Source organism: Gymnogyps californianus, chromosome 4 (genome assembly GCF_018139145.2).
Source record: "Gymnogyps californianus isolate 813 chromosome 4, ASM1813914v2, whole genome shotgun sequence".
Classification (NCBI taxonomy): domain Eukaryota; kingdom Metazoa; phylum Chordata; class Aves; order Accipitriformes; family Cathartidae; genus Gymnogyps; species Gymnogyps californianus.
In genome coordinates this window covers 40,280,611-40,298,540 of record NC_059474.1, presented here as the reverse complement: position 1 = coordinate 40,298,540, position 17,930 = coordinate 40,280,611, and the positions used below count along the sequence as shown (strand labels likewise).

Below are 17,930 nucleotides of genomic sequence, written 5' to 3'. Positions count from 1 at the left end.
TTTTCTATCTTTAGAATCCTTGTGCTAGCTGAAGTGGAGAGGAATTGTTTTTGGAAACATCTATGTATTTTTTTCTTTTTCTGTAATAACATAGACATACTCTACATGGTTCTCAAAACTGAATTGTAAGGACAATAAATATTTCCATCACAAAGATCAGAGACGTGGGAAACTACGCATTTGAACTCTGATGTCAGCAGAGATTGTAGTGACAGTGGTCTGTAAAGTCCCATTTGTGTTTTGGGATAACAGATAGCCTGTGTCAGGAGTACATAAAAAAGCCAGTGCTTTTTTGTACTCAGACCAAAGAATCCTAAGAGCACACAGGTGCAGTGTGACAAAAGACATTCTGGAGACTAAAAGAACAGTCACCCGCAAGCCGCTCAAAGCAAGAGGAAACCAGTAAAGGAGAGGGACACATTCCATATTTTAGAAGAGAAATAATGTAACGAAATTCAGAGAAGAAATAAGGCTGGTGACATACTGCTAGCAGATTCTCTCCAACTCAGTACTTTGTCTCAGTGTCTGCTCATCACTTTCCTGTGCTAGCTTTCAGATGGCAGCTTATTGTAATTAAATGAGATCAACACAATCAATAGGGTGAGTAGAGAGAAATACCAATTAAAAAAAATAAAAATCAAGGAATATATCCTTCTCAGTTAAACCAAGGTTAGCATTGGACTTCATATACAAAAAAAAAAAAACCCTTACATTTGCTCCTGCTTCAAGAAGGATTCTTGCACATCCTACATGATCTCCCAGGCAGGCTTCATGAAGTGGAGTTACTTGGTCAATTGTTAGTGTGTCTACATTGTACCCCTAAACAAGACATGAATGACATATAAATATCATACAAAAGCTGTTAAGAGTCGTTTCCTCGCACTACTGTTCAAATGAATATTTACAATACTCTAAATAGGCTTAAAACTCTACTTGCAATAAATCAATCTTCAGTGAGCATAAAAGAATTTTTCATCAATCAATGTATATAACAGAATAAAAGTTGTCAGCTCTTCTTTTTTTAAAATCAGAAATAGGAATAGGATATGGAGGATTTAAAGAAGATGGAAACAGACTGTTGAGATGCACAGTGATAGGACAAAAGGCAACAGACACAAGTTGGAACATGGTGAATTCCAATTAGTTATATGCAAAAAATTTCACTGTGGGGACAGTGAAACCCTGGAACAGGAGTCCAGAGAGGCTGGTGCATCTCCACTCTTGGTGATCTTTAAAACTCAACAAGGCCCGGAGTCTAAACTGTCCTGTGATTCTATGATTCTCTGACTTAAGGTCTGAAATATCTAAAGCCATGAATCTAAAGCAAGAAAAACACTTCTTGGATTGATAAAATCATCAAGCCCTTGAAATTTTCTGCAGTAGAAGTTGTTTGATTGTTAAGAACTAATAATTGCATCTATTGGCTTTCATCAAATGTATTCTATAGTATAATTCTTCAGTATTGTAGTAGCTAATATGACAATACTGCAATATTAAAACCTAGCGGTTTACAGTCTCTTCCTTTGCTATTAACAAAATATATTTTTTTAAAATCACAACTATGCAAAAACCAGAATCTTTCAGTGATTCTTCCTCTCAACAAGTATCTTCCTGCCTAGCTCTATTTACCCGAGGGCTTAAAGCAGTGGAACTACATTAACTTATACCATGCAAGAGGGGAAGACTGATACACATTTAGATACAGCTTTGGTAAAAACTTTTTTTTGGGGGGGGGGGGGGGGGGGAAGTTTCAAAACATACAGAGGAAATATTTTAAATATTATATCTTACCAGATAAAAAAATTCCTAAATGTGTATTGCTCTGAAAAATTCAAGTGAAAAAAGCAAAGCAAAGCATACTATATCTGCATTAATAATCTATGCTGAGAAATTAAGTAACATTAAAAATGAAAGCAATTTTAAGAACACAGCCTTCACCTGTGACAATAAAGTCTTTAGAGAAAGAAGACGTCCTTGACTGGCTGCCTCATGCAGAGGTGAGCGATCTGCCCAAGAACCTATATAATAACAACATTTATTGAGTAAACCATATGAATTAGAAGGATTTTGGAATGCACAGAGCAAGGCAGAAAATATAATGCACAGAATGAAGTCAACTGTCCTATGAAATTAATTTTTCCTCTTTAGAGACTGTATTTCAAATGATTAGTTTCTAGACAATGAAAACTGCTCTATTATTAACTGTAAACATCTCTAATAAATGATGATGTGGTACAGAGAACAAAATATTGATATATTGATTTCAGTAATCTGATTTAATAAATTCATCAATTACTATATTTCCCACTTCTATTTTTGCATGTTCATTTTTTTTAAAAAATAACTTATTTTTGCAGCTGGCATATAGAAATTTATAGACTTCAACAAATGGATATTTGAACTTAAACCAGACATAAACCTGCCTGAAAAAGTCTTGAAAAAGCTGATGTATATGAAAATCAATATGGAAATCCTTATGTATGATGAGATTAATCTGCAGCTACTACACAAGTGAAAGGAGAGAAATACAGTGAGAATCACACTAAAAAAATGGCTAATAGAAATACAATACTAAGTCTAAGTTCTCATTCTAATAGGCTATTAGAGCTAAAAATAGTTAGATATGCTTAATGTAAAGGTTTGGCATTTATTTTCATTTGTCTATCACCCCCAAAAAAGAAAGGGGGAAAAAACAAAGACACCCAACAACAACCCCACCTTCACACACACCCCCCCCCTTAACTCTCAGCCCACATCCCAGAGTCATCCTGTGGCTCCTGATGAAGAACCAGCTCTTTCCTCTAGAAGACTGGCCACTGACAGGCCCTTCTAGCCAGACAGGGTTGCAGGCATAGCTGATACCAATTTATTGTATGAATTTTGCAAATCAAATTTTGAGAGACTGTGCAAGGAAGAACCATCTTCAAAATATATTATGAATTACCAATATTTATTTCTGTAAGAAGAAAATCACTGGAACTGTAAGATGCTAATACAATCACCCATGTGAGTTACATCAAGCCCCCCAAAACCCCTGAAGAAACGTAGAGAGAATTAGCTAAGTATGATGACTTGGTAACAACGGCAGATGAATCTCCAATGCGTAAACGTGTTTGACTTTGTCCCTTGCAATGGACTAGGACTGCCTGAAAAGCCAGTTACTGCATTTTAGTGACAAGGCAATGAATTTTAAATGAGAAGGCTATTGCTCAATCACTGGCAATCATCAGTCTAAGCTCTAAGGTAACTACTCACTAGAAATAGACCCTGTTTCTGTTTCCTATTGGACCCCTTCTGTCCACCAGCCTGTTTCAGAAAGTACGCTTTTGGTTACAATAAACGACCCCCTCAAATCACATGAAGAGTAACTGAAAAGATTGAGACTGCTCAACCTGAAAAGAAATCAGGGCATAGTGAAAAACATATGAAACAGTGCACAACATGGAAATTGAGACAAAACCTCCATTTTCCTAGAGGTGTTAATGAATGAAACTAAAACTTACTCAGGTGTAAAACTGTATCTTCTCACAGAACAAATAACTACACTGTGGAACTCAGCACTACTGGATGCTATTGAGATCAAAAACTTAGCAAACCAAAAGCACAGCTGAGTATTTAAATTATCATAAGACTATATAAAGCCAATCACAGAAGTTAAAAAATATAGGAAATTAAGGCTTTGTAAATCTGATCTTAAAAATGTTTGGAGATTTCTATTATGTCAGAGTATCCAGTATCTGTGAAGCTCCTTGTACTCTTTCATCTGTAGGCGCAGATGGACTATAGGTAAGATGCAGCTTCCAGTACTCTTTCAGAATTATTTGCACTAAGCTCTGATCATCTGTGTGTGCACGTGTATGTACATGCACACACATCGTTCCCTATACTTTTTACTTTAGGATTATTAAATGTAATATTTTGCAATTCTTATTGCTAGTCAGAATAACAGCTAAAAAAACCAATACACAAAGTGATTGGGATTTGAAGAGGTATTATACTACAAAAACTGAGCTCAGAAATCTTAAAGTGACCTCATTTTGACAAAACATCAGTATTTACTCTGTCATCCCAATAAGCTCAGATATATTTATCCTATTGTAGGTTGGATGCGTGCAATCACTGAGAATTTTGACCAATGTTTTCCTTCTTCTGTAGCAGTATCTGAACCAGCACTCGAGTTGTTCTAGTTCAAATGAATTAGATCCATTAAGTTCTCCTGCTGGCAGCTGGAAAGAATGCCTCAAAAACATTTAAAAGCTGTATTTAGAGGCTGCTTTTGAAATTTTGTCCCCCTGTCTCTACAGATGAGAACTTCCCTCTCTTGACAGTTTCTCCTAATCCTACATTAACAGGAAAAAAAAAAAAGACACTTAACTATTATATAGAAAAACACCTAATAAAATTGTAAGTGTCATGAAGTTTTTATGCCCTTTAAATACACTCACACTTTAGACATTTCTGTAGCTGTGTATAACTCTAAACAGAACAAAGATGCAGGTAGGATCTGAAAGCAACATTTTTTCTACCTTTCTTTCCTTCACCTCCTTCCCTCTTGGATTGCTCAGAAGAATGTCTGTTAATGTCATTACTCCAGTGACATTTGAGAATCAAATGATGCCAGATCCCATTGTGAGCTCTGTTTTGCACCTAGACACACCTTACATCCCTAACTTCATGTAGAGACATCCAGCAGCTAGCTGTTTCTGCTAAATCCATTAAATACAAAATGCTTGTATCATCTCTACTAGAAATAAAATCTATAAGCAAAATGCTGCAGAAATATTTTGTGCAAACCAAGTTTGGAAAAAAACTTTCACATTCCAACTGATTTATCAGTAAACATAGTAATTAATCATTAAATACCACAGGGACAAGAATATGTTCAAAATAAATATGTATCATAAATAAACATCAAAGGTGTCTTAAAATAAATTATTTGTCTAGATTGCTGCCTTCTGCTAATCTACAAACTTGCTATGTCTCTCACTTAGAAAGCATTAACAAGAATATAAACAAGGACATTTTGTCATTCATTGTTGTCTGTAACAGCAGTATTAGCAAACATAGTCTATTCCAAAACTGTTAATGCATTAATTCCCTACTGATGTCGTCTCTGACAGATGCTGAATACAAAGTATCTCTAACTATATTTAGAAGCCACATTAGTTCCAAGTTCTCTGGTGTATAGTTTACCAGGAAGGGTAGCCTACATTGCTTTGTAAACACTAACAAGAAAGAATAAACATATTCACTGTATTAACAGGCAAAGTTAAAAAAAAAATTTACAAAGTATCATACAATACCTAAATCTCCATCTCCCCATGGGACTTCCAGCCAATTGCAATTATAAATCCTACTCATTTCTTTCAATCTGGAAAATAAAAATTAAAAAAAAAAAAAAAAAAAAAATCTGTTCCTGCTAGTTGAGCCTGTTCTTAATACACTCCAGCTATGTTTGGAAGGAGATCAGCAGCTCACTGTAACATGAACTTTCACCCTGTAAACACAGCTTTGAAGATATGAGCATATACAGGTTGCCAGTTTCTTTTCTTATGCTAAAGGACTGTGGCCGTCTTCGTTCATTTTTTCACATTTCTTTTTTTAACATAACAACTTTTCAAAGTGCCAGTATCTGTGCATTTGCCTTCCAAGACAGATCAACTGGAATTTCAACACACGAGAAACTCACAGTGAAATCAAGAGAACCTTGAGCTGAGTAAGAACTGCAGGACAAACTCCTCCTTTTTTAACCTCATGCAATGAGACACATAGTTTTATATCCTCAAAAATCAGTATTAGTACATAGATTTGTAAGGGAAGCACTGCCAAATGTTCATATGTTATTTTACTACTTACTCATCATATACTTAGAACAGAAATAAGCAAAGATATGTTCTGAATATGTTTCAAATGCTATTTGATCCATACGCTGAACTGTACTTTTCTTTTAGCAGTTTGCAATTGCCTCAATTATCTTCTAAACAATTCTTTAGTTGTTAAATTGGGGTTTTGATAACTATTCTCAGCAGTGAAAATCCCCCCAAATGGGGATTTGCAATTCTGACTTTGACCCATTTCTAAGTCATTAATGTTATTTTCTTCACGTTTTCCTACAGACTTCACTCCTTTACATCTACCTGCAATTACCTGTAAGTCATTCCTGCAGTTATGATCATAGTAGTAAAATACTAAGTAAAAATATTTTCGTAAAAGTCATTAGCTCCAGTCATCCCATCCTTTTGTTTTTATTTCTAAAAATTTGTGTAGTCTGTAAAAAAAACCCAAAACCAAAACCAAAAAAACCCACAGTATAAAAGATATGTTAAAAAGTTGGAGTTTCAAAACAAGGAGAACTGGAAATGAGTGGAAGTCTTCTCACTGACTTCACTGGGAGAAGATTTATGCCAGGGATCAGCACTTTAGAAAAATACTGCTCTAAGGATAAATAGATGGTGTCCCAGTCCTCGGAAGAAGAAGTATCATCAGAGAAGAACTGAAAATAGAAGCCTGCCACAGTTCATTATTGGGAGATGAGAATCACAAACTATTTGGAAAGTGTTGTAGCCAATATTTATTTCTGCAAAACTAACAAATGCCATGTATTAAGCTCATCACTGTTACCATTTATTCCTCAAGATGTATTTTGAGTGTTTCAGTTTGTGGCAACTGAAGCAACAGACAGGATCAATAACTATAACAGAAAAACTCTGTAACATTATAGTCCCACGATCAATGGACTCACTTCACTCCAGTTGTCAAAACTGTCTGATATTTTGTATGTGTAATTAAGTTCTAACAGATTTTTACTGTGGCACTATAAAATTACCCATTTGCCTAAAGCCCTTGCAGGATAAAGAAGTGTGTCAACTACTTAATTGATATTTTATGTTAAAAACTATTGAAAAGAATCTTAAGTCAAGGATTTAAAAGTTAAGAAATGCATCTGTGGTGCTTAACTACTATGATTAGATATGACCAGCAAAACAGAAACCACTTCTTTTTAACAAATGAAATTCCAACAATCAACACCGAAGAACTCCAAAAGAATCAGAATTTAGGCTAGAGATGATTAAAATATGTCTGAGAGAGAATATGTAGTTCAAGTGGCATTTAAATATTTCAATATTTCAAATAATCTTTGTTTTCATTTGACCAAAAATTATATAACAATATATAAATAGATACACATAAATATATAAACATATGCACAAAAAAAAAGAAACTTATATTGGTTCGAACCAATATTCTTTCCAGTGTTTATCATCATGTAGACTTTCAAAATTTGGGGATTTCATTCCAAATGTAAATGCCAACGATTTCCTACTCTTGAAAACCATACAAAACAAATTTATTTTCCCACACAGTCACATTACACGACCACACATTAGTTTTGCCATTCGTGTTGTATTCAATGAATGAGTTAGCATTCAAATTATTTTGTATCTCCATATCTAGTAGGATCTCTTGCTCTTTAAGACATGCTATCCAAACTATAAACTGACTATAACATTAATTTTTTATTGCCTTTTTCATGGTATTCTCCCAATAACAAAAGAATACTTCAAAACCCTTGCTGAATCTATCTTCATAACATCATCCATTCATACTATTTTATAACTAAGGAACCAAAAGACAGAGAGTTTTAATGCTTAAATAGTAAAACCAATCTAATAGCTTATTTTTTCCAGAGTACTTAAGCATTAGAGTGTACACTGAAAGCATAGTTTAATTATGATTATGAGAGCTTTGAGCTTCTGAAATTTCAGCCTTAGATAATAATAACCATGATCAGTCAAGAAACTTTTAGGTTAGATGATTGGTCTTAAAACACACAGGTGCCACAGCAAAGACAAGAATAGAATTTGCTTTTAGGGACATTGAGACATTAACCCTTTTTTCCTACCACCACTACATGCCCTTTAACCTTTGCAACATACAGGAAAATATAGGGCATATTTTTTCTCATTTTTTCATATTTTTAACAATTCCTAAATTTTGAGTGCTTTGGTATTGCAATTTAACATACTTTTCACACAGAAACAGGAGCCATTAAGCTGTATTAAAAATCCTAAAAAATCACAACAGCAATATCCAAACACAGCTCGCTTGGTTCCCAACAGAAGCAACATTATGCTACGTGAAGGCAATGGTAATGACGATGGCAGCGGCAGCAGCAGTTGTTGCTGCTGGCTCTGTGCCGGGCCTTGCACACACAGGAAGAAGTGTGTCAGGCCCCTTCTCCCATCACATGAAAGCACAGCAACAACTCCCCTGTCCGTTGCTCATGCAGTTTGTTTTTTCCATCTTCTGGAAGGATCAACAACTGGCTGGATATTTTTCTAGCTGAAAGTAGCTTGTAAACTCCGTGTGCCATAGCTACAGCATCAAGGTATAAAATCACATCAACCTCTAAATTCAGTAATCTGTTAGACCCACATCAGATTTGATTTGAGTACGTGTAGCAGCTGGTAGTACTCTTAGGCTGTTGTTATTTCCTTGGACAAGTCACTAAAACAAAGTAACGTTTTTTCAGCAGCCTTCCCAACTAAAGGTGACAGAAAAGGCATACGGACATTCTGAGCTGAGTTCAGACTCTGAAGGACTTCTGCCTGGCATAATTTTGCTCCTCAAATGCAGTCCCAGCCTTAATCCACACTGCAAGCAATTTTCCCCAAGCTGTGCTCAGAATTCTCAGTATTTTTCCAGCCTACCAGAGTGTGAATACAGCACATGGCCTAATCCCTAGCCTTAAAAGCAGTACCCAGCTGGGCAGCAAAGCTGGGCCTAGTGTGCTGATCTTTGCGACATCCAGGAGATTTTGGTAAAATAACCTGGTTGTGGACCCTCAAGCCAGCAGGCTGAAGACCTTTTCCTAGCCTGACTCTACCCTTTTGCCCTTCTACCAAATCTTATCATGACATATTCCACCCCCTGCATCACTTTTAGTCCATTTTCCAATCTGCATATTTAATTACATACTGCATTGCAGTATTATATATTATATATAATTTATATAATTATATATAATATATATTATTATATATTATACTGCATTGCAGTATGACTTTCTCTTCCTTTGCTCTGCAAGGGTGCCTGAAGAACAAAGTCAGGTTTGGATACTTCCATGGATGGGAATAGAGAGGGAAGAAAAGAGCCTCCTTCAGATTTGATATTAGATATACCTGTTATTCAAGTCAACTGCAACAACCAGAAGCCTCAACTGCAACAGAAATCTCTCAGTACTTCAAGATGTCCACCAATAAACATATATGCCCACTTTGGCAATAACAAAGAGGCTATAAGTAGCTGGACCATGTTAAAATGGATTCTTCAGAAAATTTTACTTTCCATATTTTACTGTGATTTTGAAAATGTCAAAACTTGACTAACTGTGACTATTTCTTTATAAAAATGGCAAAATAGCCTAACGCTGAGCCATATTAAGGAGTAGCTAGTACTAACATTGATAAACTTTTGTAAAATTTCTTTTCAGTCTGAAGGAGAATATCCTAGTTTTTTGGGAACTACTGACCTAACTAGCTGAAATGTTCATAAATAAAAGTTACTATAGATCAGGAAATCTTAGCCCAAACAGTGAACAATATGAGGGTAAAAGATACACTGCATATTAAACTGATAAATATAACCTTACAGTACCATCGCATTCAAACAGTTACTTAGGAAGCTATGGTAACTGTTGCCTAAATTCTTGAATATTGCTTAATTCTAAAACTGGCAGTACTGGAAATTAGCAAAGGTATTTTAAGAATAACTGTGTTTCCTATAACATATAGCTACATTTGACATGGTAAATTCATAATTATTTTTATGCATAATATATCAAATCTCTCTTTCCTGTCTCCTCCTTTCTTTGACTATTTTAGCATCTCCAGTTTTTAATCTGATATCATATTATCATGAATTTCAAGTTTGATTTCCTTATTTTCTTTTCTGTTTCACTCTGAGCCTTATGATATGGTCAATATTAATTGGAATTATGATCACTCTTTTTAAAAATTCCTATTAGACTCTCACAATTACTCAAAGCCCCCTTTTACACACTTGTATTATGAAAAAATTAGGACAATATGGCACAGACAATAGTAGTCCTAAACACTTCTTTTGTAATAGAGTTTGTTCCTCATTGCTGAAAACGTCAGTGTCCAGCAACTTAAATACCTCCTAAGCACTCCTCTATGCAAACCCTTACAATTATATCTTTGTCTTTAGTATCTTAGTACAGGACAATAATTCTGTCACCTGTAGTTCCTCCATTGCCTCCTATTTCAGCTACCTATGAACTTCTCTTTACATATAAAGTTATATGTAAAGTTTACTCCTCCCCCTCCTTTCATTCCCCAGTCCCCTGTTGTAAACAATTAGCCTTCAGTATCCAGTTACCTTGTGACAGGACAGCAAAAGTCAGGGTAAGTCAAGCCTTAAACACGTGCATAAAACAAATACGGCAGATAAACAAGAAAAGGTATTTTAGATCAGCTGATAAGAGTGCAGAAAGAACAAAAATAGCTTCAACACCCTTGTGTTAACCCATGCAAGACAACAAAGTGCCACTAACATAAGCATGCATTTATATTACAGCTAGGAAAAAAAAAAAAAACAAAAACCAAAAAACAGTTTAGAGCTAGAACATCATAAATTGGGTCAGCTTAGCATATTTCAGTACACCGTTTCTGAAATGGCTGCTATACTAACCTTGGCTGGTCAGAATACCCCAGCTAGCTTTGCGTTTCGCAGGACACTCCCCTATACTTTCTAGGCGTCTTTTGGGGAGATTCTGGCTCCTCTGAACAGCAGTGTTTGTTGTCATTATTTGTTTCTCGAGGAAAGCCTGTCTGTCATTGGTGCAGGTACTCTGGTCTGACGAACATCCACAAACGGATTTCTACCACCTTTTTTCCTCCTTTCGCTTTTTCACAAAGAATCTTGCTGTACTTACTGTAGAATGGCTACAACACTGAAATCCATTCAGTAACATTTACTAGCTTGGACTAGTGAGTACATAGTGGGGGAAGGGAAGGACTGCTCTAGCATTTTCTATTTTTAAAACAGAGAAAGAATCAGCTTAGCTACAGCATGAGTCTTAACTATTTACATGATTTAAATGGAAAGAAGGTGTTAATTTTTTAATCATTTAACCAAAAAAGAAATAGATTCTTAAAGCATAAGTATTCAATGCTTTGTTGCCTGAATAACAAGCAACCTAAAACAGAAAAATTAAAACTGTTTTATCAGAATGGCAATTCTTTTAGTAATAGAAACAATTATTATTACTGCATCAGGCTTTACTCATATGTAACTTGCAGTTAAGAAATTTTGGAATTCAGAAGAATCCATGAAAGTATAAAGCACTTCTGGTTTTTTGTGGTTTGTTTTTTTGTTTGTTTGGGGTTTGTTTTGGTTTTTTGTTTTTTTTTTTTTTCAATAGGGGACAAGGTATCCTACAGATGTCAACTAGAAACTACATCCTGAATAACTAAAAATATGGTTTGACTACCAATTAAAAAAAAAAAAGATTTCACTGGTTATTTTGAAAGTCTGATCCCATTATGAAAGTAAGGCTGTAGTCTTGTCAGAAGAAGCACAAGTCAATATTTTTTTAAAATAACAACAAAAACAAGGGCAACCAACTACTAGTAGAATTTTTTTGTTTGTTACTATGTATCACGCTGATACTATACAACAGAAATCTGCAGGGAGAAGTAATCCATGATAAAATTCCAGCATGGATAAAGAAGACAGTGATTAGTCCGTACTAATAACATGTTAAGATGCCGCCTTTACCTCCCCACTACTTCCTTCTAGTATTTCCTCACTATCCTCTTCTACTGATAGAAAAATCAGCCATTTGTAAACTTTTTAAAAGGAAATTAACACTACTGGCTTTCATTAATACTACTCCTTTCAGGTACCTGACAAAAATTAATCCCTAAGATGTTGAAATAATACACAAGTATTTAATGAAATTTTCTATATGCCTCTTGTTTTTCTTTAAGAGAAAATCAGAGACAAGATTATGGTTAGGTAGGGTAAGGGGAAGAAGAAGGAGCAGCTGCAAATTTCACCTTGAAATTACAGCACATGAGAACTGCCCTACTGGAATGGCACTACATTCTTTACAGAACAGAAGCAGGTGGGCTACTGCTATTCTTGCAAGAGAGAAAAAACTGCACTCTCCCAGACGTTATGCTGCTTTCAGAAAGTTGTTTTCCTCAGGTTTTATCTAGCTCAACAAACCAGAATATCTCACAGACTGAAATAAACAGTTCTACACATCCAGCAATCAGACTCTGCAAGTAAGTCTTGAACAGAGCTTTTGCAAAAGGGCTCATTATAAAAGGGCACACTATAAATATATCACTTTACTTGTTAAATTGTAGTGTTTTCTTCAAGTTAATAAATACCGGAAGGTGAATTAACAGGAAAGCTTACTAAGGATGTGTATATATGTGTCTGTGTCAGGATGATGTCAGCACTGTTCTCCAGGTGAGAAATAACCAATGACAATTTCTATACTTGCCATGGCTCTGAGGCTTATCTCAGTTTTACACTTCCTTTCCATTTGGAATGGAATCCCAGGACTTTCAGGAGAAGGTGGTGAGGACCAGGATCAAGCAAAGCATCTGGCACTGCAGGGCATGGATTGACAGTGGGCTGGGAAGACAAGACCTACATGTTTTTGTGGGAGTTTTGTGGGTGAGGTTGTCAGCTGAGAATGAAGCTGGGTCCTTCTAGAGGAGTGGTACAAACCTGGAAGTAGTTCATACAGCTTGCTTTCCACAGATATCCCAGCCCCTGTTCTCTCTTACTAGTCTCAGAGGTGTGACTTGCAGGAATAAGGACAGCTGCCATGGCTTCAAAGAGAAAGACGCCCAGAGGAGTCAGCAGCACCTACTCACTCTCGTCCAGAGAGCTGCATAGGAGGCAATGAGCTACCAATGGAGTTAAGACTACCCCCAAAATCTGCCACCTTCAAGGCAAGGGTACTAGGAAAAGTATCACTATTCCATAGACACTTGCCCCTCATTAATTTACTTTGAATACTTTGGAGGACATCAGAATGCAATGTATAAAAATATGCACTATCTTTTTTCATGCTTTAAAGAAGGCAAAGCTTATCTCATTCAGGACTCTAGAAGCAACTTTTCACTAAATTCTGCTAGGCACAACCATTCATCCTCTGGGCAAAAGCCATTAAAAAGTCCTATTAAAACAGTACATAAATAAAAGTTAAAAAAAAAAAGTGAATGCTAGACCAACATCAGAAATCAACTGGAAATGTATTAAAGATATACTTGAGATGTTGATATAAAGAGAGGATGAACACACAGTTAAAACTGTGGACTAAGACTGAAGAACTCGCTATTTCACTTCCACCTCTGACATGGAATTGCTATGTGATCTTCCTCAAGTCAGCCATCCATGCACTAGGTTAACATTAGCTACAAAATAAAAATCAGTATCTCTCGACTTCATCAGGTAATAAAACTATTAATATTTGAAACTACTTAGGCTTGGTACTCAGATTCTGTTCTTCAGATTTTTCTCTATAGAAGACATTCAAACGCTTCCAAAATCCGCCAGAAAACCTATAACAGAAATCTAAGTACATATGCAAGTATGTAGAAAATACAGTAGGGCATTACTTTCCCTGCCTTGGCACACAAGCAATTAGGGACAGAATTTAGATTATAGTTACTCATGGAAGCAATGCAGCTACCTGCAAAAAAGCAGCCAGAGGAAGGGGCAGACACTACAGTTGGAGAGTAAGGAAACTGAAGGATTTTACTCATGAGTTTGGAATTCTGACTTAATTTAGCAGACAAGCTGTAAATAAACCACTATGTTGCATTTCACTAATGATTAGTTCTATTCAACTTCTATAACCCAGGGGAAGAACTGTTAAAGGAAACTTTCAAGTGATTTTCTTCACAATCTTTTTTATCCAGATTTTTATAAAAAGAAATGTCAGTACAGTTTCAGTATTTCTATGTCAGCAAATAGCTGTGAGTTTACAGGGGCAGCAGTTCTTAACAGGTGGGAATGAAAATGGAAAGAAACTTTTGTTCCTCCCTTTCAATGGGGAACTCATTCTATTTTGAAGACTGTTCTTAAGGCAATAAAATGCAATTGTGATAACACACACAAAAATGTGTTAATAAAAACGACGACAACCCCACCACCACCACCTTTCAACACATGATGCAGCCTGATGCAATACAGTCCAAACTCCAATAACAACAATTTATCTTAGGAAAAATTGGACAAAATTGCACTATTTTCAGATGTCACAGAGCAGCATTTTGTGTGCAATTCTCCTCAAGCTAGCCAACTCATGAGCCACCTCACTTCCCAAACTGTTCTATACTTTCAGATTCACTCTACTTTTATGACCAGGATTATTATGGGGTCACAGTGACTGCATGGAACCTGCCACACTAAATTCTGGAACAGGACTAGAAACTGCCTCTTCCTGTTGATGTGATCCACAGACTACAACCACAAAGCTGAAATGAAAAATAGGCTCCCTGGACCTCAGTGCCAGTACTCCAAGAGTTGCCTGTCATTTGACATTGCCAGAAATGAACCAGCAGAGATCTTGAACATTCCTCCCTGTAGAAGCCAAGACGAAGGAAGTTTTAGAAATAATTACAGAAACGTGGTTACCAACAAAAACATAGTATCCTAAAAGGCCACAGTGGCCACTGTTACATCCTGCAGTGCGGGCTCAACACCAAAGAACTTAAAGGCACCATAAAAGTACAGTCATAAAGCTCTAACAGCAGGACAGGGAAAGGACTGGAACAACTTTTTTTTTTTAAACAGATTCTTGCATCAAGCCATACTTCATGGCCAATACAATGATAAGTCATTAGCAGTCGACCAGAAGTTTAGGCATTACCCAGGTGTCACCAACCAGTCCTCTGTCCTCCACATCTTGACAAATGCCAGCAGATATGCAGATAATACTTAAACGGTCACTAGTTATTTGAGCATAAAATGACATTTCTCTACGCCACTATAAGCACTAAAAGAGCCTATTACACGCTCCTGCTCTTTATACAGTATCATCACTGTCTCTTAGCTGGAAATCCAAATTATTATTAAGGTAGCAACAGCATGGATGGCTAGTAATTTTCCTACCTCTTCCCCTGAGATTTTTACAGTTGTTAGGCTGTGTATCCTTGGATGCTGGAAATCAGAATGGAAGGTTGAGAAAAGATTTAAAATTCTGGTATGATAAAGGCTCTATCTCGGCTCCCACAGAAGTCAAATACAGAACAATGACACATTTACTACATTTCTTGGCTTGTGGATTTGCAATATGTACCCACCAGACCTCTTCACGCAGACAGGCAGTGGTAACACAGAATATTTCCTAATATGTGGGCTAAAGTAAAACAACTCACAGCAGTTATGCTGATGAATCTAGCCAAATCAGTTACCAAGCAGGCCTGGGCTTCAGATATTGACACAGAAAGACACAAGGCATGAGACCAGTAGTCGGCGTGGGAGTGGTATAGAGCACCACAGAGTGAATCTTCAGCCAATTACCGTGAGAGAACAGCCATAAAAAGAGAGATCATATCTATTGCCAGAAAGACTCTAGACATAGCAGACAGTAACATCCACTAGTGCAACAGATGCAGCATGCCATAATGGATTTATGACCAACCACCCAGCATTGCTGCAATCATGAATAGAGCTCAGTACTTCGGCACGTAATGCATTCCCCCAAAGCCATCATCATCTAACCCTGGCAGAAGTTCACTCGCTGCTTGCCTGCATTGCAAATATTTGAGAACATCCCCTACAAGAGAGGAGTGTGAATAGCAGAACCCTGGCCATAACAAGTCTATGGCTGAGGGAAGGAACATCACCTTCAGGGAGCTATGCTATTTTGGTCTTCCCCTGTTGCCTTACGCCCCACCGCTGCAAAAAAGACCAGTGCAGATGGTATGTTTGAGCTTGCCCCAAGCCAGTACTGGATTTTCCTAACGGCTTTTCTTTAACAGTTGTCTTTAAGGCCTTGCAGGCAGATTGCTCCAGGATTATCTTTCAGTCTTATTGCTATGCACCTTTAAAAACTCAGGTTTTAAGCTACATCAGAGTTCATAATGTTTCATTTTGTACTTGTTCAAAAGCTTATTATTCACTTCATCCACAAAAACAAAGAAATCAATTGATGAAGGGGATTTCCATGTGAGTTAACTTAAGAGTGTGCACATCAAGCACGCCAATAGGACCTAGGCTGGTGACAAGTTAAGGTCCATCTTCAGAAAAGACACATTTCAAGGAGGCACACATAAACGATACTGACCATAAAATACAGCCTGTGGCAATGCTATTCTCAAGGAGGTCCTGACATACAAATACAGATAGGCGTAAAAAAAACCCACAAAGGAAACCACAAGATAGGATCTCTCAGTTCCTTTCAGGGAAGCAAGCATACAAACAGGATCCAGCAGATATAAACACTAGAAGCTTCTGTAGCCTCAGAGATTTTCTTTAACGTGAGGCAAGAGTCAGTGCTTGCCAACAGATGTGCTTGATTTTTGTTGCTGCAAATAGGCCAGGGCTCTGGCCACGCCAGTCTCGTTGCATCATATAACTCTCACCAAAATCCCTTTAAGGTAGATTATGTTCTTCAGAGGAGAATGGTTCTGGTATCTTGCTGATATGTGGTGCCATTTGCTTCATTCTAAGCAAGTGTCTTCTTGAGATTTATTTTGAAGTATGACTCTTCTTTGGCAGTTATTTGTCATACTAGGCAAAGTTATTTAGCATATAAGAGACGGTGATGAGCTCCATCAAAAACCTCCCTTCTGAACTTTCAAAAAAGAACATTCACACTATCTTAAGCATTTTTACATCATTAGCTTACACGCTGCATATGAAAAACAAATGCTAAATGTGGTGTGTTACACCAAGTGGTATGGTGAATAGGTATGCCATACAATATTCCTGTCATTACTAAATGAATCTCTATTGTATCCAGGAAGCTAACAGAGGTCTTATATGGCTTTTATTAATAGAACTGTGATCTCTGTGGAATGCAAGTTGAGAAAATGCCTCGTGCCTATCTTCCCTACCTAACAACTGTTGCTGAGTGACATTATCAATTGCAACTTGTTAGAATAAAATAATAGGAAAACTTTGCTCTAATCATGCACTACAGTTCAAAATGCAATCAAGCTTTCCAAACAGCGGATCTCTAACAGTGAAACACAGCATTATTTGCTATTTATGAGTTGTATTTAATGGACTGGTTTCTTGGGTCCACCCAAGCAGTGCTCAGTGTACAAGAAAAAGAAGGAAACAGAAGGCTTCATGCTATTTACAAGTCTCATAATCCTGAAACGAGATGGGGACTCCAGTCTTGAACTACCACAATCCCATGGATGGCTTAATTTAGGGTAACTACGAATAACTAGTGTACTGAGCATTCCTACCATGCCTGGCCAAGGCAGATACAGCAAAGACAGGTAGCTTAGAACTTGCTATGTTCATTCAAGAGTAGACTTTTTTTTTTTTAAACTTAGAAGAAATCAGGGCATATTCACCTCTCAGTTCTGGAAAAACAGTATAATGTATTTTGAGAAGCTATACTCAAATACTACAAATACAAATCCTGCTTTCAAATAACTTTCAACTATTACTTTAAAATAGTACAGTTATGCATAAAGTGATATTCTATGAAAATTTTTGCAAAGACAGTTGACATAATTAAAACATAGGATCTTAAAGAAAAAGCATTTTATGTTGTCAGAACTACTTAGCTTGTGCATCAGACCCCATGTATCTGTATAAGTACATGACTATTTGTTTGTCATTTATGCTATATTAACTACTGCAAAATGATTCTTTCATAAGAAAGTTCCTCTATATCACCTTCTGCTTGCAGCTAAAAG

The 17,930-nt window shown here is 36.6% G+C and overlaps 1 protein-coding gene across 3 annotated transcripts in view; it reads right to left on the bottom strand.

Annotated features, from left to right (window-relative positions):
• The window catches only part of ASB5 (ankyrin repeat and SOCS box containing 5), a 41,285-nt gene that overhangs the window by 5,482 nt on the left and 17,873 nt on the right, over positions 1 to 17,930 (bottom strand). For 2 of the 3 annotated variants that reach the window (XM_050895572.1, XM_050895574.1), the window contains exons 3-4: positions 1,939 to 2,018; positions 712 to 819 (exon numbers count right to left, since the gene is read on the bottom strand). In XM_050895572.1, coding sequence (XP_050751529.1) covers positions 712 to 819; positions 1,939 to 2,018 — 188 coding nt within the window. Of the gene's footprint in view, positions 1 to 711; positions 820 to 1,938; positions 2,019 to 5,303; positions 5,362 to 17,930 lie in introns of those variants that run through there. The other variant, XM_050895575.1, reaches the window with a different exon arrangement.